Source organism: Palaemon carinicauda, chromosome 8 (assembly GCF_036898095.1).
Source record: "Palaemon carinicauda isolate YSFRI2023 chromosome 8, ASM3689809v2, whole genome shotgun sequence".
NCBI classification, from domain to species: Eukaryota; Metazoa; Arthropoda; class Malacostraca; order Decapoda; family Palaemonidae; genus Palaemon; species Palaemon carinicauda.
The window spans coordinates 120,605,353-120,628,166 of NC_090732.1; the positions used below are offsets into that span (position 1 = coordinate 120,605,353).

Below are 22,814 nucleotides of genomic sequence, written 5' to 3' on the forward strand. Positions count from 1 at the left end.
AGAAAGTCTCAACCAAATGTAAACAAACCATTGAGCGATTGCCTTTCGTTTGTGTATCATTCCTTCCACCCCACCTCACCCACAGGATAACCTCCCATGATCATCACTGACTCATCCTCTACCTCCCTCCCACCTACCAGACCCAAACTCACCCCGATGAGGAAGTTGTTTGTATAAGACCTGACAATGTTTATTCCTTCGGATATTCTGAATCCTCAGCTGCAGCCATAACCAGGGGTCCATTGTCCATGCATATTGAAAAGGCTCCTTCATAGCGGGTGGAGGCATAAAGCATACTCCTGTTTGACAAAACAGAGCTCACTTTCAAAATGAACAGGTATGAATGGAGAAAAGTTTCGTTGTTCTTAATGCCGTTGTTTTTATAGGTGTTCTTAAGTAATATATTTTTCTTTTTGCTGTTCACCTCATCTAAATACGGGATAAAGAACCGAATGGTGACGATGGGGGAATGTTGTGGATGTCAATTATTATTTTTTTTCTTTTTCTATATTTATTTGCAGGTGTCTGACTGCAAAGCAAAGAATAAAAAAATGTCAACGTTGTATATACAATAAAAGACATAGCATACTCTATCAAAAGAAAGCTTTAAGATTCTAAAATTAATGAAAAATCGTACTAATTGTTAAAAATTTATTTTAGATAGGATTAAACAGCGATGGATTCATAGATTTGGGATACATAGCCTGGCGCTGGGGCCTATGTGGCCATTCAGTGCCAAAGTGCATCTAGGGTAATACCCAAAATTAGACTATGAGGTAAATGTTAGAAGAGGTCGGACAGCAAAATGGAAGAATGGAAGCACGAAAGGAGGTCATGTAGATGGATATAAAATTATAAAAGCAAGTGTAGCTTGGGACCGAGGGAACACTGCACGGTTTATGAAACCCTAGTTAGCTGGCTTGAATTCCTTGAATAAATCCTAAAATTCTAATATCAATATCATTTTAAGCATGAAAATAAAAACTACATATATAAAACTAAGAGAAACTTAAACATTTAATCATTCGGAAACATTTATTGAACTTTGCACTGACTAGACATTTACCAAAATCTAATACTAATTCGCGTGGAGAAAAACTTATGAATAGTTTATGTATTATGAAAACTCAGAACACCAGAGCCTGAAAATCTCAATGTATTTCAACAACAGAGAGAGAGAGAGAGAGAGAGAGAGAGAGAGAGAGAGAGAGAGAGAGAGAGAGAGAGAGAGAGAGAGAGAGAGAGAGAGAGAATCTGCCTGGAGAAGAAATTATGAAAAATTATGTATTATAAAAATTCGGAACACACACACACACACACACACACACACACACACATATATATATATATATATATATATATATATATATATATATATATATATTTATATATATATAAATATATATATATATAAATATATATATATATATATATATATATATATATATATATATATATATATATATATATAAAGCCTTTAATAAAGTAAAAAGGGGGAGAAAAACTTACAAAATTAGAATCAAAATATAACATACATTTTTTCTGGCTTAAGGACAAATTTCTATAACAGGCCTAAAAATTTCCCATAGCCAGCTTTCTCTTCTCCATCCCTTGAGATTCGGAATTCACGGGTGAGTGAACCTACCGCATTCGATGGCAGCCCCATCAACTGTGTCAAGTGACCGTAGAGAGGAAGATTTTATTCTTTTCCTTTACGAGTTAGGGAAAAAAAGTGAAGGTTAGAAATTCGAATAAGGAAAATCCCCCTTTCTCTACCGTAGAACAGAATCGATAACCTTAGTTCTTGTGACGCCAGAAACATGTAATTGAGATACTCCCCTGTCGAGACAAATTATACAGGATAATGTTATTTCTTTCGGGAGACTTTTCGGTCACAGGTGCATCCCTTTCTGCCTTTTACTTTTCATAAATTCGTAAATTCCTACTTAGCTGTTCAACATCTTTGACTTTACTTTTACCTTTCATCTAAAAACTGATACCTTAAATGTCAAGTTTAAAAAGTTCCTTATAATTGTACTCATTAAGAGGAACTTTCCATGGTACAGACAGACACAGCCGAATCCCAGAAAACAATAACTTCAAGGTCCAATTCTAAAGGTCATTCACGAATGGCAGAAGACAGGACAGTGACAATGTTCAAGTAGAATAATGCCCTAGACTAAAGACTGACCTTACATAAATATGATTACCGATCAAGCCCCCTATCCACTTAGCTAGGATGCTTATGTAACAAGGTAACATAACAGAACAACGAGATTAAAATGGTAGCTTATGCTGTTCCCCTGAATCGCACCCATTCATAATATATATATATATATATATATATATATATATATATATATATATATATATATATATATATATGTATATATATATATATATATATATATATATATATATATATATATATACATACATATATATATATATATATATATATATATATATATATATATATATATATATGTGTGTGTGTGTGTGTGTGTGTGTGTATAGGTGTAAATCAAATTATTTACTACAGTGCATACATATATATGAGAGATATTTGCATGAATTAACACATCTTTTCAAGTTTACATTCTCTCTCTCTCTCTCTCTCTCTCTCTCTCTCTCTCTCTCTCTCTCTCTCTCTCTCTCTCTCTCTCTCTCTCTCAATAACCTATGATAATCTAGAACACCCATAATGCCAGTCATTGTTAGACCTCAGTTACAAGGATTTCTGTGGCAAGTAAGCATTAGTCAAGTTTACACTGCTTGCACTTTTCAATACAGATTTTCCCTTTTTATCCTTCATACCAATTATTCTCAGTTTACTTCTTTCTTTTAATTCTCTTCCTTTTACTGACAAACTTTCTTGATAACTGACATCAATTGATCATATTATATAAGAATGAATAATCAAAGTGAAACAGAAACGACAGCTATAGGCCTCCCAAACGAGACTAATGATTAACGACGCATGTATCAAAACATAATTACACACATGACAGGTTGTCAGTTTTCCACTACATCTTTATGGCCTTGAATATTATTTAACACATTTATTTCGAATTCACATTACCTATAAAATAACTACCCAGATCAGGTTTCGAACCTATACCTTCTGGTGTTGGACGTATGGTAACATTCACCAACCAACCCCAAGAGAGATAGATATGAATTTTATTCAGGGTAGTTATAGTAATATAAATCCATTTGGGTGTAAGTTATTTTAAAGTTAGGATACCTCAATATTACTAGGTTATCAGTGGCGTAAAATTTGGAATATATGCACACAAATACAAACATAAACATACACAAATATATATTTGTGTATGCATACATAAAACACGTAAACATACACACACGTTTCATATATATATATATATATATATATATATATATATATATATATATATATATATATATATATACATATATATATATATAAATATATACATATATATAATATTATATATATATATATATATATATATATATATATATATATATATATATATATATATATATACACACACATGTCATTCACGTGAATGTAACCCATTACCCACGTAAAGACTACAGCCTTTCATCATCCATATTCGAATCTTTTCATTCATACATTCATTTTCGTGATAAAGTTGCCGACCCTAAGACCACGTCCATGTGAATCATGAATCAACCATATAAAATAACTATTCGGTCACATCGTATTTAACAGAATATGCACAGTACGTTCCAGTTCGCATGGTAATCTGTAACATTTACAGAGAGAGAGAGAGAGAGAGAGAGAGAGAGAGAGAGAGAGAGAGAGAGAGAGAGAGAGAGAGAGAGAGAGAGAGAGTTTATTACCGGACAAGAAATTGTGATTCTTTAATCTTCATTGTTTCACAAAACATTGCTGGAAGTCTGTGTCGAAGTGTAATTATCATCATTTTTAGAGATGGACTTGTGAAAGGGATATAACTTCAAACAAATAAATTATTTTTCAGTTATAATCCAGTTACGCACACGCATGCTCACAAAAACAGAAACTCATATACTGTGTGTATATATATATATATATATATATATATATATATATATATATATATATATATATATATATATATATATATATATATATATGTATGTATGTATGTGTGTATATTAGTGAATCTGAACTCTGTTCGTATTTGCAAAAGAAAAGTTTTCTGTCATGAATGCTTTTATAAAGGCGAGAGTATTGATAGATTTATAAATAAATTGATATAGTCATAAAAGTCACACTTTTACCTACACAAACAGTATATAAGATAAGTGAACCAAAACCAATTTCGCAATGGTTCACGGAACCTTTTAAAGTTGTATTGCAGCCCCTCAATATTAAGTATCTAACAACACTGCGAAGCAGACGGCTTCAATTTAGAAATAAAGATTATTAACGCCTCAAAATCTCTGCAAACCTGCTAGCAGCCGCTAGTTCCCAAAGAAGTAGTAAATAATATTGGATGTTATACTGAACCACAATTAACATTCGTTCGCAAAAAAAAAAAAAAAAAAAAAAAAAAAAAAAGTAATCATCTCTAAAAGATAAAGAAAAAGAATAAGAGGAGCCACTTGTTGCAGCAATAGTACAAGCAATGAGAGAAGCAGCACGGCCGTCCCATGAGGGGGAACCCACAATGAAAGAGAATCATTTACTGTAGAGTAAGCATATGGCGGCCAAATGTTGATACAAGTGCGAATTAATACTTTTTTCTTTTTTCAACACTCCTACAGAAACCTGAGCTGAATATCCCCTAATGGTGTTTTCATTGTTTTACTCTGGGATGCTCTTGTATTAGTCCGTATATCTTAAAAAAAAGCATTCAGATTACAGATTATGAATGGAGAGAGAGAGAGAGAGAGAGAGAGAGAGAGAGAGAGAGAGAGAGAGAGAGAGAGAGAGAGAGAGAGAGAAATCTTCAACGTGATCTTTACCGTGGAGAAATTCTTAAAATCTAGTGTTACAGTCAATACAAATGTCGATATTAGTCCGTTATGGGTCGTTCTGTCGCATTTATAGTTCAATTCTAACTAATAATTCTCGCTTTTTTCTCTCTCTCTTATATATATATATATATATATATATATATATATATATATATATATATATATATATATATATATATATATATATATGAAACATTTCTTAACTGATTAATGTTTTATTTTATGGATTTATACAAGATCTTTAGACCGTAGGGCTGAGCATTACCATTAGCTGGATGCCACCTTTGATTTGTCCTTATAATCGTGTATTAACACTTTTTGTGTGAAATCAGCCTTTCACATTGCAGTAAACGAGCAAACCATATCGTAATTGAAGTTTATAGTATGTACTAAGATATCATTTTGTCAAATATTGTAATTTTCCAGTGACAGGGGATAATTGGGTTCTTGGCCCCCTTTGACCCTTTACCTCCCCCAAATTACGCTTTCCGCTAAGAAATACTCTTAAAATGTGGAAACTTCTTATATTCAGTATATTTATGATATGGAAATAGGAGACATACAAAGGCAGTTTTTACCAAGTTATAACAGCCTAGGGTAATATGGGCCAAAATGCTGGAGGGTTGCACAGCTCGACTTTTCTGGGACAGACCGTGCTACACAAAACAATATTTTCAAAGCATTCCTTTTGAATACATTTGTTTTACATTTTCTTGACCAGCGACTAGATTTTGTGTCAAGATATATCTTTATGTCTATGTCAGTCTCAGGAAAATTACTATATGCATTCCTCTTGCCACCCATACAACGTAATTTCATTTGATCAAGCCTTATATTGTAAACCAAAGGAGTCTGCTTTGGAATTAAAAAATAGATTCAAAGCTGTCATGTTCGACTAGGGGGCTTCCACACTGCCATGAATAATTATGAGAGCTATTGGTCAACACAGAGATTGTTTGGGGTTAAGAAATGTATCGGCTGAGAGTGGTGCTCATGTTGAAAACACAACCTTGCACATGCTAACAGGGCATGCTTGCAATAAGGCTATTCGTGGACCCAAACTAACACATGAAGCACTCTGGAAAATACTCTGACCCAAGTTCCTGGATCAGGCTGTGAGAAACGTTAAGACAGAGGATGAAAACCTGTTGGTAGTCATTGACAATGTTTTGGAAAAGTTTACAACCAAAAATGATGTCAGTAACTCTTTTTATGCCCTGGTTAGAGTTACATCTAGTGAACTTGATCTACTTGAGGAGTTTGATGAACAAGTGCTGACTCGCCCAACGCTCAACTTTTTGCGATAGAATATGGAGACGGTTTCCATTTTGATGGGATTCACTAAAGTGTTCAGTAAAGGCAACTGGGCCCTTCATATGGAACTTTTCTCAAAAATGTTGTCTTAGATTGCCAATTATGATCACACTAATTACGCTCGATGAAGCCTACTGTACCTGGCTAATATGATCTCTCCCAACGAAAGTACCAGAGCGTGTCAACCAGATTGCTTAAGAGAGTGGCGGTATTGTAGGGATCACATACATATATTCTGCAAGATATAGATGGTGTTTGACAAATAACATGTGTGCCAGAATTCCAGATGATACCTTGAGTTTCTTTGGCCAACAGCATGATGAATAAAAATGACGACTGGACTCATGGGGATGCTGGTTTGAAGATAAACGATGTCAGAAAGTTGTTGAAAATTTTTGAGAGGTTTCAGGTCTTGTTGCATTTAACATATGAACTGATGAACTTGTCAAACAATGACATCTTTCCTTATGAAATGGCTTCAGTTATTCTGTCTGCAGTGGGCAATGGGCAGAAATTGGTAACTGAATTTATAAAATCTTGTCTTTATGAACAGGACAATGGCTTTTACTCCAGAATTGTACACATCAAGGTCAAGACCATGGCAACTATGTACAAAACAACTGTTCTAGTCAACAAGGATGCTGTCTCTATTGTGAAGGCATAAGGTGATATTTTCAGAATTTGTGTGTGGAATTGAAAATTACTTTTGGTACTAGCAAGCACAAATCAAAATTTGATTTCGATAGCCAGGGCTGATCTGGCTGACATCCTCACAGAATCTAATGAAGTGAAACAAAAACTTCCCATCAGCAGCAGTAAAACTTCCCATCTGGTTGATGATTCAGCCAATTGCTAAACCAGAACATGCAAGAACATTTCAGTATCTAGACATTTTGGCTAAGTTCAAATCTGGTTACTCAAGAGTTGACATCGATAAAGAAGGGAGAACAAGCAAATCGAGTCAGAAGCTCGCAATCTATCAGTTGGAAAATAAACTCTTGCACTGTCTAATTGTCTCATAGATGGACAAAGTTCATGAGCTACTGTTATATTCAGCTATTACACAGCGTAGATTACGTTAAATTCACTTTAATGTTTTATCCCTTTAATAATTGATACAGTATGAAAAATATCAAGCATTAACAGTGTAAGAACATAATAGCCACCAGGAAACATAACAAGAACTATATTTAAGTCTAAATAAAAGAATTTACAGCATTCTCAGGAATCATAAAATATTCATAGTTCACCCTATGGATAACAATTTACAGAAATTCATCGTAATGTTATACAGGCCTTAGATTTATGTTTCTATAATGCGAGACGCAGATGACAACAGGAAACATGGAATTTTCGAAAGGACAACATCAGAATTTCTAAAATGCAGTTTCACATATAAAAAATGATAATCAGGAACACAGCTTCTGATAGTATTCGATCTTCCAAGAATTTCTTGTCTTCCTCTAAATTCTAGCCGAGTTGCAAAAGAAATTAATAGGCTGAGTCACGGAAGGTCTCCACAGAAGAAATCTTAACCCAGCGATGGTTGAAAATAGTCTCTCCTGTTTTTTCTTATGTGCGACGTTTTCTCAAAAGTTCATGATAGAATCCAGATTGTCGAAGGCTAAACCATATCCAACAATAAGCAAAGATGGAAACGATAATAAGTTATGAGAATACAACGACATCTTTGAGTTACAAATCATTTTGGTGTTTTCATCTTATCATCAATATCCATTAGGTAAAAATAAACCTTTCTCACAGGTCCTGTAAAATAATAGGGATAGATTTAATCTACATATAATATTTACACATCTAATAAGTCTGAATTGCCTGCTTTCATATCAAATGAATTAAAGAACTGTTCTGGGCTTCTTTTGGAACGTGAGTTGGTACTGTACATGGAGGGAGCTTCAATGATATTAGAATGGTGTGGTTATCACCATCACGAGACCTTTCCCACTTAATCAGCACCACAGAAGAAGGAGACACTAGGATTATTCTATATGCTAAGGATGTTTTACATTATGGGTATCAACACGTGGTCATCAGCTGTCAAAATAACGTGGTCATCAGCTGTCAAAATACAGATGTTTTGGTATTAGCACTTGGCTCGAGATCTGAAATGTCTCCAGAGATTTGGATTTATTGAGGCACTTCAAAAACTCCTACATACATTCAATCTGGCCCCATTAGTAATTGGGAATCTAATGGCATTCTATGCAGTAACTGGTTGCGATACAACAATCCAGTTCTCGGGTAAAGAAAAACGTTCCTTCTGGAAAGCAATTTTTCAAAGGAAACAAACTTACTACAAGAAACTGACAGTTCAGCAGATAGCAGTGAAGATGCAAGAAAGGGTGCAGAAAATTTTGTTTACCACCTGTTCGACTATGGACATTATGGGTCCATGAATGAGGTTAGGCTGAAGGTGTTTATGAAGGGGAAGTCCTCCATACAAACTTTACCATCAACCGAAGATGCTCTTTCTTTTCATCTCACGTGCAGTAACTACCAAACCTTTATCTGGAAGACAGCTCTTTTGAATAACACTAATCTACCCTCTCCACATGGGAACGGATGGACCATTAAATATGGAAAGCTTAACCTGTTTTTGCTGCTCGAGTTCGAAAATCTATCAGAAAAATCAATTATTTGAAATACTGAGTTTTTTTACGCATACGACTTATATAGTTTTAGGAATAATAATAATCAGGCTCGAGGTGGTAACACAGTTAGTTATACATAAAAAAAGTCTAAAGAGTAAATAATAAGGATGGCTTACAAAAATATAATTCTATTTTTTTTTTACAAAAACAAAAAACAAAAATAACTTGGTGCAATACAGTGGTATCAAGCAGGTTTTACTTTACATATATTATACAATATAAATTTTCCCATCTCGATCCAAACTCACACGTGCTAAATCTGGAGAAATCTTAAAAGGACTGTATTCAATTAAGGAAATACAAAAGACGCTAAGGTGCTGATTACAGGCAGAACTCGAGGCTATATTATCTAATTGGTTTTAATCAACAGATTAATACACATAAATAATATTAATATCATTAACAACAGGTTAAATAAAAGTTTAGGATTAATAATCGTCCGAGTGACAAAATAGCGATTATACCGAATTAACACTTAGTTTACTTAAAATAATTCACACAATAAATGGGACTATGCTCGACAATTATATTAACAATGGAATGCCAAAAGCTTTCAAACTCATAAATGGTATTATACTTAGAAACTTACATTGACACTAGTAATTCAAACACAATAAAGTTAATTGTCGAGATCGCAGACATACGAGAAAATAAAGATATCACAGCCAGAGGTTCACTTAAGGCTTTGTTTTGTTTCTAATACTATCGCCTTTTCCAAATCTGCCACAAATGATTTCATCAGTCGATTTACCCTAAGAAGGATGATGTCAGTCATTTAGACCAGTTTTTATCAAGGGATCCCTTTCTGAGAGGGGAGACCTTAACAGGGTGAAAGGGTTTGCGTATCGCCATGATCAGCAAATGCGTACTAGTCAAGGCCACCCATACTAGGTTTTGAGTAATCAGGCTAAATTCTCCCACCATCACCAGTCTGCAGTTGTCATCATGATGATAAAAGGGGCCAAACCTCAGACATAATTAAGGAAATGTTTGAGGCCTTGGTCCTGCAGTGGACTATAAACTGCTGCATTTGTTGTATATACACCCACATACGTATTTATATATATATATATATATATATATATATATATATATATATATATATATACACACACATTATATATATATATATATATATATATATATATATATATATATATATATATATATATATATATATATATATATATTATATATATATATACTGTATATATATACATATATATATATATATATATATATATATATATATATATATATATACTGTATATATATACATGTATATATATATATATATATATATATATATATATATATATATATATATATATATATATATATATGTATGTGTATGTGTGTGTGGGTGTGTTCCTGTTAATTGGGCACGTTACTCTACATTTATAATGAATAGACAGCATCTCAAAGGCATCCCAAAAATCGAAGACAGCTTCTCCTGCAGATAGTTTTGAGGATAACAGCAGAAATATATTCATTTTTCTCCATATATTTACGTGTCGACTGGCGACACCAAACAATAAATGGAAAAAAGTAAATGTATTTCTGCTGTTATCCTCAAAACTATCTGCAGAAGAAGCTGTCTTCGATTTCTGGACGCGTTTCAGACGTTGTCTATTCATTATATATATATATATATATATATATATATATATATATATATATATATATATATATATATATATATGTGCGTGTGTGTGTGTGTGCAATTTCTATTAAAAGCGATTGCCTCAGTGGCGTCAATGTGTCCCCAACAGGAATCCTCGTATTTCCTCAGCTTCTTCAGATTCGCGGGAGTGAGCCTAGTTCAAAGAAACTGTGACTATTTTTCTTAATTCATTCTATTCACTACAGGACTGTTGCGACAAAACTATGTCTTTATCAAGGGATTATTGATCAACACGTTTACAATTCCTTTTATCTTTGTTGAACCTCATATAAAAAAGGAATTTTAAACTCATTTTAATCTATAATCACTTGATAAGGACGTAGTTTAGTCGAAACAGTGTTGTAGTGAATAAGATATGAAGAAAATGAATAATCATCGTTTATAAAACTAAAGGCTTATGCCTGAAAACTTAAAGAAGCTGAGGAAATGGAGGATTCCTATAAGAAACACATCAATGCTACTAAATATATATATAAGTTAGTCGACGTAAGGAAAATGAAAAGATAATGTGTATATGTAGAAATGCTCTACAGTTTCGTTCGCCACTGGACCTCTTCTTAAAACCTTTTCATAATAAACGTTTTAAGAAAGACCCAGTGGCGGACGAAACTGTGGGGCATTTCTACATATACACATTACCTTTTCATTTTACTTATGTGGACTACCATATATTTCTATCTTTTTGCTGAAGGAAGATTACATCTGTAATATATATATATATATATATATATATATATATATATATATATATATATATATATATATATATATATATATAATTTATATATATATATATATATATATATATATATATATATATATATATATATTCAAATAAGCCTTATGTTTTAATACATTAATGTCTGGATTCTCTTACTGACCTCGGGATCAGAGCTCAAGGCGAAACCACTTAAAGACAACAGCATCTGACTAGCCGGGATTCGAATTCTGGTCCAGGATGCTTTTATGAGTGGCTAAATGGTATTATCACTGTCATACAAGGATCCTGGAACAGAGTTCGAATCCAGGCCAGTCAGATGCTATTGTCTTTAAGTGGTTTCACCTGGGGCTTTGATCCCGAGGTCGGTAAGAGAAACCAGACATCAATGTATTTAGAATTTATTTCATTCATACAAACTATTACCACTACTACTACCAAAATGACGTACCTGAGGGTTTCGCCCAGACTAAAGGGCTCATCAGGTGGGTTTAGCCCACTTCCATTTCTGCAGGCTTGGTTCCCACGACCCTCCCTTCCTCCCTTTTTTAATCATCTTAACAATTCAAAATTCATCAGTAGAATGTCTTATGGTAATTGATGGAGAAGAGAAGCTATTTGAAACCTATTTCAGTGTTCTGGGCTTTGAACTTACGGGTTTTTACGCCGCGCCAGAGGTAGCCCCTTTATACCGAAATAGGTCTCGGCTAACTTCCCTCACTCCAACTTGACAAGTATAGCAGTAGTCAATGGTGCTGCTGCTCCAGTGCTACTGCTCCACTGCTGCTGCTGCTGCTGCTGCTACTGTTGCTGACAGCTTCTGTTACTGCTGCTATTTTCTAAAGCTTTTTGTTGGTGCTGCTGTTCACCTGACTATAAATGCCACCCTCAACCTCCGAGAACTAGTCTGCATACTAGAAGAATCCCAACTTCATCCCTCTGCAGAGCCGATCTTCTAGATTATTCCCCCAGAACCACCCAAAGGTTGGTATCCAAAAGAATAGATCTAGATATCCGACCATGTTGTACACTTGACAAAGCCCTGTGCACTCCATCAAGGTACATAGCATACTAGAATCAGCAAGGTTCCTTCCCTCTGCAGAGCTACCCTTTTTCAGTTAGTCCAAGCACCATTTATGATAATCGATGCCATACAGTGCAGTTAACTAAATGAAGGAGAGAGGCCATTTGAAACCTATTTCAGTGTCTGGGCTCTAAACCTGCGGGTTTTTACGCCGCGCAAGAGGTAGCTAACCTAACCTAACCTAACATAACCTAACCTGACCTAACCTAATGTAGCCCATTTGCACTAGAGTAGGTTTCGGCTAACTTCCCTCACTTCAGCTAGCCAATTACAGCAGTAGTCAATCGTGACTGATGACAGCATTCAAAATCTATGGGTGCACCATGAAGCTTTTATGATAATCTATGCCATACTGTGTAGATGACTAAATGAAGGAGAGAAGCATATTAAAGCCTATTTCAGTGTTCTGGGCTTTGAACTTACGGGTTTTTACGCCGCGCCAGAGGTAGCCCCTTTTTACAAAAATAGGTTTCAGCTAAATTCCCTCACCCCAGCTAGCAAAGTTCAGCAGTGGTCAATTGTGCTGCTGCTCTAGTGCTGCTGCTGCTGCTAGCAGCTTCTGTTATTGCTGCTATTTTCTAAATCTCTTTGGTGCTGCTGCTGTTCACCTAATCTTAAATGCCACCCTCAAAAAGAGGATGCAGCTTCTTTCCCCAGCAATATGGTTTTGGCCCAACCTCCAAGAACTAGTCTGCATACTAGAAGAATCCCAACTTCATCCCTCTGCAGAGCCGGTCTTTTAGATTATTCCCCCAGAACCACCCGAAAGTTGGTATCCGAAAGAATAGATCTAGATATCCGACCATGTTGTACACTTGACAAAGGTCCTGTACACCCCATCAAGGTACATAGCATACTAGAATCAGCCAGGTTCCTTCCCTCTGCAGAGCTACCCTTTTCAGTCAGGCCAAGCACCATTTATGATAATCGATGCCATACTGTGTAGTTGACTAAATGAAGGAGAGAAGCATATCAAAACCTATTTCAGTGTTCTGGGCTTTGAACTTACGGGTTTTTACGCCGCGCCAGAGGTAGCCCCTTCATAACGAAATAGGTCTCGGCCAACTTACCTCACTCCAGCTAGCCAAGTACAGAAGTCAATTGGGCTGCTGCTCCAGTGCTGCTAAATAATGCTACTGCTCCATTGTTGCTGCTGCTGCTACTGCTGCTAGCAGCTTCTGTTACTGCTATTTTCTAAATATTATTTAAGATGCTGCTGTTCACCAAACCATAAATGCCACCTTCAAAAAGATGATGCAGCTTCTTTCCCCAGCAAAATGGTTTTGGCCCAACCTCCAAGAACTAGTCTGCATACTAGAAGAATCCCAGCTTCATCCCTCTGCAGAGCCGGTCTTCTAGATTATTCCCCCAGAACCACACGAAGGTTGGTATCCAAAAGAATAGATCTAGATATCCGACCATGTTGTACACTTGACAAAGGTCCTGTACACCCCATCAAGGTATATAGTATACTAGAATCAGCAAGGTTCCTTCCCTCTGCAGAGCTACCCTTTTCAGTTACTCCAAGCACCATTTAGGATAATCTGTGCCATACTGTGTAGTTGACTAAATGAAGGAGAGAAGCATATCAAAACCCATTTCAGTGTTCTGGGATCTAAACTTGCGGGTTTTTACGCCGCGCAAGAGGTAGCTAACCTAACCTAACCTAACCTGACCTAACCTAATGTAGCCCATTTGTACTAGAGTAGGTTTCGGCTAACTTCCCTCACTTCAGCTGGCCAATTACAGCAGTAGTCAATCGTGACTGATGACAGCATTCAAAATCTATGGGTGCACCATGAAGCTTTTATGATAATCTATGCCATACTGTGTAGATGACTAAATGAAGGAGAGAAGCATATCAAAACCTATTTCAGTGTTCTGGGCTTTGAACTTACGGGTTTTTACGCCACGCGAGAGGTAGCCCCTTTATACCGAAATAGGTCTCGGCCAACTTACCTCACTCCAGCTAGCCAAGTACAGCAGAAGTCAATTGGGCTGCTGCTCCAGTGCTGTTAAATAATACTACAGCTCCATTGTTGCTGCTGCTACTACTGCTGCTAGCAGCTTCTGTTACTGCTGCTATTTTCTAAATATTATTCAAGGTGCTGCTGTTCACCAAACCTTAAATGTCACCTTCAAAAAGATGATGCAGTTTCTTTCCCCAGCAAAATGGTTTTGGCCCAACCTCCAAGAACTAGTCTGCATACTAGAAGAATCCCAGCTTCATCCCTCTGCAGAGCCGGTCTTCTAGATTATTCCCCAGAACCACCCGAAGGTTGGTATCCGAAAGAATAGATCTAGATATCCGACCATGTTGTACACTTGACAAAGGTCCTGTACACCCCATCAAAGTACATAGCATACTAGAATCAGCCAGGTTTCTTCCCTCTGCAGAGCCACCCTTTTCAGTTAGTCCAAGCACCATTTAAGCTGAGGTGTTTAGCCACAAATCCATCGAGGTGGGCAATTATTCTAAACATCCTGAATTTTTTTTTTCCAAATAGTGAACTTAAACTACCTTTTCACAAAAAACTCCACTTTTTTTCTAATTTTCCATTTTGTATTATTTTTTAGATTTTTTAGCATTTTATTATTTTTTTTTTGTTTTTTCAGTTTTTTGTTTTTGTTTTTTGGGGCTTTTAATTTTTTTTACAGTTTCTATTACGTCTTCCTCCTCTTCCTCTTTTCTTCTTATTTACAGTCTTCCTTTCTGATTTTTGTGACGACTTCTCCAAAGGACTTCTGTCCATATCCTCTTTACCGGACAACACACTATAGTAATTATGAACAGGAACTTCATATATATCAGAATCCAATCTCTCCTCTTCCTCTGAAAACTCTTCATTACTGCTCTGCTCCTTTAAGAGATTGCTATTTTTTCTTTCTGCCTTTGAGAGCTCTCTTTTCCTCCTCTCTCTCTTTGAGAGCTTTTTATTACTCCTCTTTTTATTTGAGAGCTTTCCATTATTTCTCTCTTTCTTTGATAGCTCTCTGTTATTCATCTCTTCCTTAGACACTTCACCATTACTGGTCTCATCCTTAGACACTTCACTATTACTGCTTTCTTCCTTAGACACTCCACCATTAATGCTTTCATCCTTAGACACTTCACCATTACTGGTCCCTTCCTTTGAGAGCTTTCTTTTTCTCCTCTTTTTCTTTGAGAGTTTTTTATCACTTCTCTCTGCCTTTGAATCGTCTTCAGACCGACGTTCTTCAAGATTAGGAGAATTTTCTTCTTCCTCCTTCTCTTCCTCTACATCCTCTTCTTCTCCTCTTTGAGGAAGACCGGGCTCAGTTAGCTGTTTTTCCACTGGAAGATCAATTTCATCTTCCAGTTCATTCTCGACCTCTTGTTCAGCAGGAAGATCGATTTCATCTTCCAGTTCATCCTCGACCTCTTCTTCAGCAGGAAGATCGATTTCATCTTCCAGTTCATCCTCCATCTCTTCTTCTGCAGGAAGATCGATTTCATCTTCTAGTTCATCCTCGACCTCTTGTTCAGCAGGAAGATCGATTTCATCTTTCAGTTCATCCTCGACCTCTTCTTCAGCAGGAAGATCGATTTCATCTTCCAGTTCATCCTCGATCTCTTGTTCAGCAGAAAGATCGATTTCATCTTCCAGTTCATCCTCGATCTCTTCTTCAACAGGAAGATCGATTTCATCTTCCAGTTCATCCTCGATCTCTTGTTCAGCAGGAAGATCGATTTCATCTTCCAGTTCATCTTCGATCTCTTCTTCAGCAGGAAGATCGATTTCATCTTCCAGTTCATCCTCGATCTCTTCTTCAGCAGGAAGATCGATTTCATCTTCCAGTTCATCCTCGATCTCTTCTTCAGCAGGAAGATCGATTTCATCTTCCAGTTCATCCTCGATCTCTTCTTCAACAGGAATATCGATTTCATCTTCCAGTTCATCCTCGACCTCTTGTTCAGTAGGAAGATCGATTTCATCTTCCAGTTCATCCTCGATCTCTTCTTCAGCAGGAAGATCGATTTCATCTTCCAGTTCATCCTCGATCTCTTGTTCAGCAGGAAGATCGATTTCATCTTCTAGTTCATCCTCGACCTCTTCTTCAGTAGGAAGATCGATTTCATCTTCCAGTTCTTCCTCGACCTCTTCAGCAGGAAGATCGATTTCATCTTCCAGTTCATCCTGGAAAGCTCCTTCAGCTGGAAGAAATTCACCATCTTCCAGCTCTTCGGGGAACACTCCCTCAGCTGGAAAAAATTCACCATCTTCCAGCTCTTCGGGGAACGCTCCTTCAGCTGGAAGAAATTCACCATCTTCCAGCTCTTTGGGGAACGCTGCTTCAAATGGAAGAAATTCACCATCTTCCAGCTCTTCGGGGAACACTCCCTCAGCTGGAAGAAATTCACCATCTTCCAGCTCTTCGGGGAGCACTCCTTCAGCTGGAAGAAATTCACCATCTTCCAGCTCTTCGGGGAGCGCTCCTTCAGCTGGAAGAAATTCACCATCTTCCTGTGTAGTTTCTCGGATTTCCTGGAGAAGATTCTGCAAAAGCTCTTCATCTCTCACAGTCTCTCCTCCTTTTCTGTTTATTCCACACAGGTACCTGAAAAAGAAAAATGCTCCGACGGCAGCAGTGCCAAAGGCAGCTGTGCCCAAGAGCAAGGCCATCTTCGGCCAGAGGACATGTTGGTCGACCAAACGGAGAATCTCATCTTTCTCCGCTGCTTCGCCGCCGACAATGTCCCTCGCCAGGCCCACCAGAGTTCCGTCGCAGGGTGACAGGTTCGGTTCCTCGTACCTAACCAGGTTCGATAAACCGATGTACCCAAGGGCAGAATGTAGACGCCGCCAAATCCTGTTTTGGGTCCTGTAATCCTGCAGATTCTGACGCGCCGCGTCGCACAAGTCCAGCTCTTCCTCCAGAGCTGTTCGCCATTGCCATCCTCCGTTAAGGAGAATTCTTACCGCTTTCTTCATTGCCTCCATTTCGAAATTCACGCCAAATGCTTTGAAAACTTGAGAAACCATATTTATGATTACCGAAACCTTTCCTGAATTCAGCATTATTTAAAAAAAAAGGCAAGTTGTGGACTGAGAGAGAGAGAGAGAGAGAGAGAGAGAGAGAGAGAGAGAGAGAGATAGTGTATAATAATTTTCTTATATACATACATACATACATACATAAACGAATAGAACGACCGAGAATCCAGAAAGTAAAGAAATAAAGAAAGGAATTATAAAAACATAGCAAAAGGAAAGATTTATTCATAGTTTTCTTTCTGGGCGAATCGTAACATTTGTCAGCTAAGACGCTTCTGAGGCAAATCTAACCCTCTGAAGACCATTCTGGAAGCGTTCTTATTTCATCTTCATTCATTCCCAGAATGTAATGTTTGCCTTCCGTATCTCTCTCTCTCTCTCTCTCTCTCTCTCTCTCTCTCTCTCTGGTAGGAATCTTCAAAATGTCTTCAAAGGCGGAAAACAGGAGAAATTTTACACTGAAAACGATTTTGTTGATTTTCTAAGGTTTTCATTCCTAAATTCTTCATTCTTTTTCACTCCATTTATGGAAATTCTTTCCTATTCTAATGGCCGGTGTAAAAGAGAGAGAGAGAGAGAGAGAGAGAGAGAGAGAGAGAGAGAGAGTATTCTGCTCATATTTCATTTCCGTTTATTCGCAGAAATTAATGTTCATCTCTCTCTCTCTCTCTCTCTCTCTCTCTCTCTCTCTCTATATATATATATATATATATAGAGAGAGAGAGAGAGAGAGAGAGAGAGAGAGAGAGAGAGAGATGAACATTACTTTCTGCGAATAAACGGAAATGAAATATGGGCAGAATACTCTCTCTCTCTCTCTCTCTCTCTCTCTCTCTCTCTCACTATATATATATATATATATATATATTAAATATGTATATATATGTACATATATATATATATAAATATATATCAGCCTTTACTAGTCCACTGCAGAACAAGGGCCTCGGACTTTTCTATCCACTTGCGTCTGTTTATGGTCTTTCTAAGCCCGATATACCCGCAAATTTCCTTAGTTCGTCAATCTATCGTCTTTTCATTTCTCTGTTGGTTTTGCGGTAACTAGGGACCCATTCTGTTATTCTTTATATCTCTATTATCTGTCCTTCTCCTCGTTTATATATATATATATATATATATATATATATATATAAAAGAGAGAGAGAGAGAGAGAGAGAGAGAGATAGAGAGAGAGAGAGAGAGAGAGAGAGAGAGAGAGACTAGCTGCTGACTGTATTATCCAAAGGTAAATAATTCCTTAAGACAAATTGAATACTGACATAACATGTCTTGTCATTACTTAAATTGATCAGTTGTAGCAGAAGCGATAATAAATAACGAGGGAATGAAGACACAAGATGCATTTAAATAATCACCACCGACAGACACACACATACACTATTATTCTTTGAAATTTCCAGACAAGGTTTTCAATACGACGCAAATTACAAAACAGTGAACATCATTTTAATATCTTTTTCAAATTGACCGATGTGACTTTTTCACTGAACTTTTTAATCCCCGAAAAGTGGGGTTTACTTACCGAGATAGAGATGTAAGTGAAGGCAATTAATTCTTACTCATTTCCTCTTCCTTTGTTTAATATTTATCATTGCTTCTTATTCCCCTTCTTTCAATCCCTATCTTTTCCTGTATCTCAATTCTTTCGCAACAGCAGTAATTTCATTACCACCCAAACCAGCTGATTGACAGGTGATCTACTACCCCCAACCCCACCTCCCACCCCTCTAACCGAGGGAAAAAGCGAGCCAATATTCCCACGACCAAGCTCAAGCGAAAGAATTGGGATACAGGAAAAGATAGGGATTGGAAGAAGGGGAATAAGAAGAAACAATGATAAATATTGGTCAAAGAGAGAGCTAATTGATAAAAAATTCAGATTGGTCAATTTAAAAAGATATTGAAATGATCTTTAAAGTTTCGTAATTTGCGTCCAATTGGAAACGTCCTTGTCTGGATATTTTTAATATAATAATGTTTGTCTGTTTCTGTTTGTGATGGTTATTTAAATTTATCTTGTGTCCTCATACCCTTATTATTCAGTCTCGCTTCTGCTACAACTGATCAATTTAAGTAATAACAAGTCATGTTATGTCAGTATTTAATTTGACTTAAGCGATTATTTACCTTCAAATGATACAGTCAGAAACTAGTCTCTCTCTCTCTCTCTCTCTCTCTCTCTCTCTCTCTCTCTATATATATATATATATATATATATATTCATTTATATATATATCTATATATAATATATATACATATATATATATATATATATAGCGAAAATTACATTTAATAGATAGTCGTAAAGAATAACAGAACACACGCATATATATATATATATATATATATGTGTGTGTGTGTGTGTGTGTTATGTGTGTGTGTATCCATGCGTGTGCACATGCGTTATGACGATTCTTGGGACAAGACTCATAATTAAGGAATTGCTGAAGTACTTTAGGGAAAATCGTATTCATTTGATAATAATATTGTTATTGATAATAATCACTTTTGAAGAATTACGAGCAAAATATAATGTAATAAAGTTAATCTCTCTATTGAAATTATTTATATGATAAAACATCAATTTTGAAGGTCTTTATCCATTGTTTAAGAAAGGTTAATGTAACCATACTTAATTAGATTATATATATATATATATATATATGTATGTATGTATATATATGTATATGTATATGTATATATATATAATATATATATGTGTGTGTGTGTGTGTGTGTGCGTGTGTGAGTGTATTGTTGTTATGATACCTTAACGTAATGAAAGGTTTTGTGTATCGCCATATCGGCAAGCTGTACTTAGTCAGGGCCACCCACACTAGGTTGGTTTGCTGTGAGTAATCAGACTAAAGTTTCCCACCATCACCAATCCGCAGTGGCCAGCGTGGTGATGAAAATGGCCAAACCCCAGACATGAATTAAGGAATAACGACATGTCTGAGGCGTTTCTCCTGCAGTGGACTAGAAACAGCTGCATTTATTGTTGTTTTTGTTGTAGTTGTTGTTGTTGTGTGTGTGTTATTATAAATTTTATTCATTCGTATTGTCAGAATTTTTCAAAATGATAATGACTTGATCTAACATCATATATATTTTGGAAATTTATTTTGATATAAACGATATTATTGTCCTTGCTTAGGTCTAATGCCACTTGATTTACTCCATGGAGAATAGCACATTCAGTGTACCTCACGCAATGCACTGTAGGCATTACTTGAGTCTTTCCGGTTTGCTGTCAAGCTCCTCTAACTTACATATATATATATATATATATATATATACATATATATATATATATATATATATATATTATATCTTTCTGAGTGATAACACCTTAACGTGGTGAAAGGTTTTGAGTATCGCAATGATCAGCAAAGCTGTACTAGTCAGGGTTACCTATACTAGGTAAGTTTGCTGGGAGCGGTCAGACGAAAATCTCCTACCATCACAAATCCGCAGTTGGCCAACGTCCTGATGAAAACTCGCCCAACCACAGATATGAATAATGACATGTATGAGGCCTTTTTCCTGCACTGGACTAGAAACAGCTGTTTCTAGTCCACTGCAGGACAAAGGCCTCAGACATGTCTTCATTCGAGTCTGTGGTTCGGCTAGTTTTCATCACCAGGTTGGCCTGTGTGGATTTTTGTCTGATCGCTCACAGCAAACCAACCTAGTATGGGTGTCCCTTACTAGTACAGCTTTGCTGATCATGGGGTACCTAAATCCTTTACCCACGTTCAGGTTTCCCACTCAATATATATATATATATATATATATGTATATATATATATATATATATATATATATATATATATATATATATACATATATATATATATATATATATAATTATTATTATTATTATTATTATTATTATTATTATTACTACTACTACTACTACCTAAACTAAAACCCTAGTTGGAAAAGCGGGATGCTATAAGCTTTGTCTTTTACCTTGCCATCCAAGAAATGTACAGCGTATAATACGCTTATGCGTATGTGCATATTTATTAAGCGTAAACTTATTTTGGGATACGGATGCGTTTTTTCAAATTTCTATTTCATAATATATTTTGTTCTTAACCACATTCATTATTTATGAATGCATTGATTTTTTCTAGTAACTAATTTAAAAAGTTACATTTTCATTATCCAATTCTATTAGTTGTAGATACTAACGGACTAAATTATAGATGAAAACAAGTCCTTGGTTTTAATCCCACCAGCCAATAGGACAAGCGCTTTCAAAGCCACTTGCCAGATTACGAAGTTTTAAGCCAATAAGAGACGGCTATAGAAATGACAGGCAAAGTTAAGGTCTCTGATTGGCCAAAGCACCAATACCTACTTAAAAATCTCACTGTGGTTGAGGAGCCAAAGACGGACGTTTGTCAAGGTGAGCTAGTGGTGAAAAATACGACTATTTATTATGTTTCTTTATATAGGGCGATGATTTTAGTTCCATTATAGTCAAGAAAATTAACTGGTAATTTAGAAATAACCATTTTCGACGAAGCAAAGACAGTTAGGCGGTGATGTCTCCTAAGGTTTGGTCGGCCATTACGGCCATATTCCGAGCTGCCGAAGACAATAGTGATCGTATTATTTAATGAAGGATCGTGAAAGAAAATTACTGTGTTAATACCGCTGATAAGTAGTTGGCAATTAAGAGAGAGCGCTCAACATGGTACTTTTATAAGTAGATAAGTATCAAGGAATTGTCCGGCCATATTGTACAGAATTTTAAATGTATTTTTTGCGTTTATGGATTGAAGGTGACGTTTGAAATAGTGCAAACCAAATGACATATCTATTTAGTATAAATATATACATTATCCTAATTTCTCATTCGAGTAGGCTTCGTAAATCATATAAAATAGGACCGTAATATTTATACATACACAGTATGAATACTAATACGTTAAACATACGCTTTAGAATATACAACTATTTTTATATAGAAATGTTATTAAAGGTATGCAAATACTCCAGCCGCCTCCGTTAACAATTGTGTTGGTCTTCAGGTTAAGTGTTAGCCACGCCCCCTTCTATATATCTAGATATTTCGTTATTGTATTTATTTGTATTTAGTTTGTAATTTAATTGTATTTAGATTGGTTATTACAGAAAATACTGCGATAATGATGTTTTTGCATTGAGATTTATTATACAAATCTCTCACGTAAGAAAAGGATGTTAAAAGACTTGGAATTTTGTGAGTTTATTCGGAATATCTGCTAATTTGTAGTACATATGCGTTTTGTTATTTTCCCGACGGTAATTTACGCTTCCACGATCTGCATTAGCGTATC

At 35.9% G+C, this 22,814-nt stretch overlaps 1 protein-coding gene across 1 annotated transcript; it reads right to left on the reverse strand.

The window, feature by feature from the left end:
• Nucleotides 1-190: 190 nt before the first annotated feature.
• Nucleotides 191-21,213, reverse strand: LOC137645426 (probable inactive protein kinase DDB_G0270444). The gene is made up of 6 exons (XM_068378233.1): nt 21,173-21,213; nt 16,876-17,024; nt 16,684-16,812; nt 15,475-16,134; nt 8,313-8,364; nt 191-299 (listed from the first exon to the last, which is right to left on the reverse strand). The coding sequence occupies exons 1-6, from the start codon at nt 21,211-21,213 to the stop codon at nt 191-193; spliced, it is 1,140 nt and encodes a 379-aa protein (XP_068234334.1).
• Between the last annotated feature and the right edge of the window lie 1,601 nt (nt 21,214-22,814).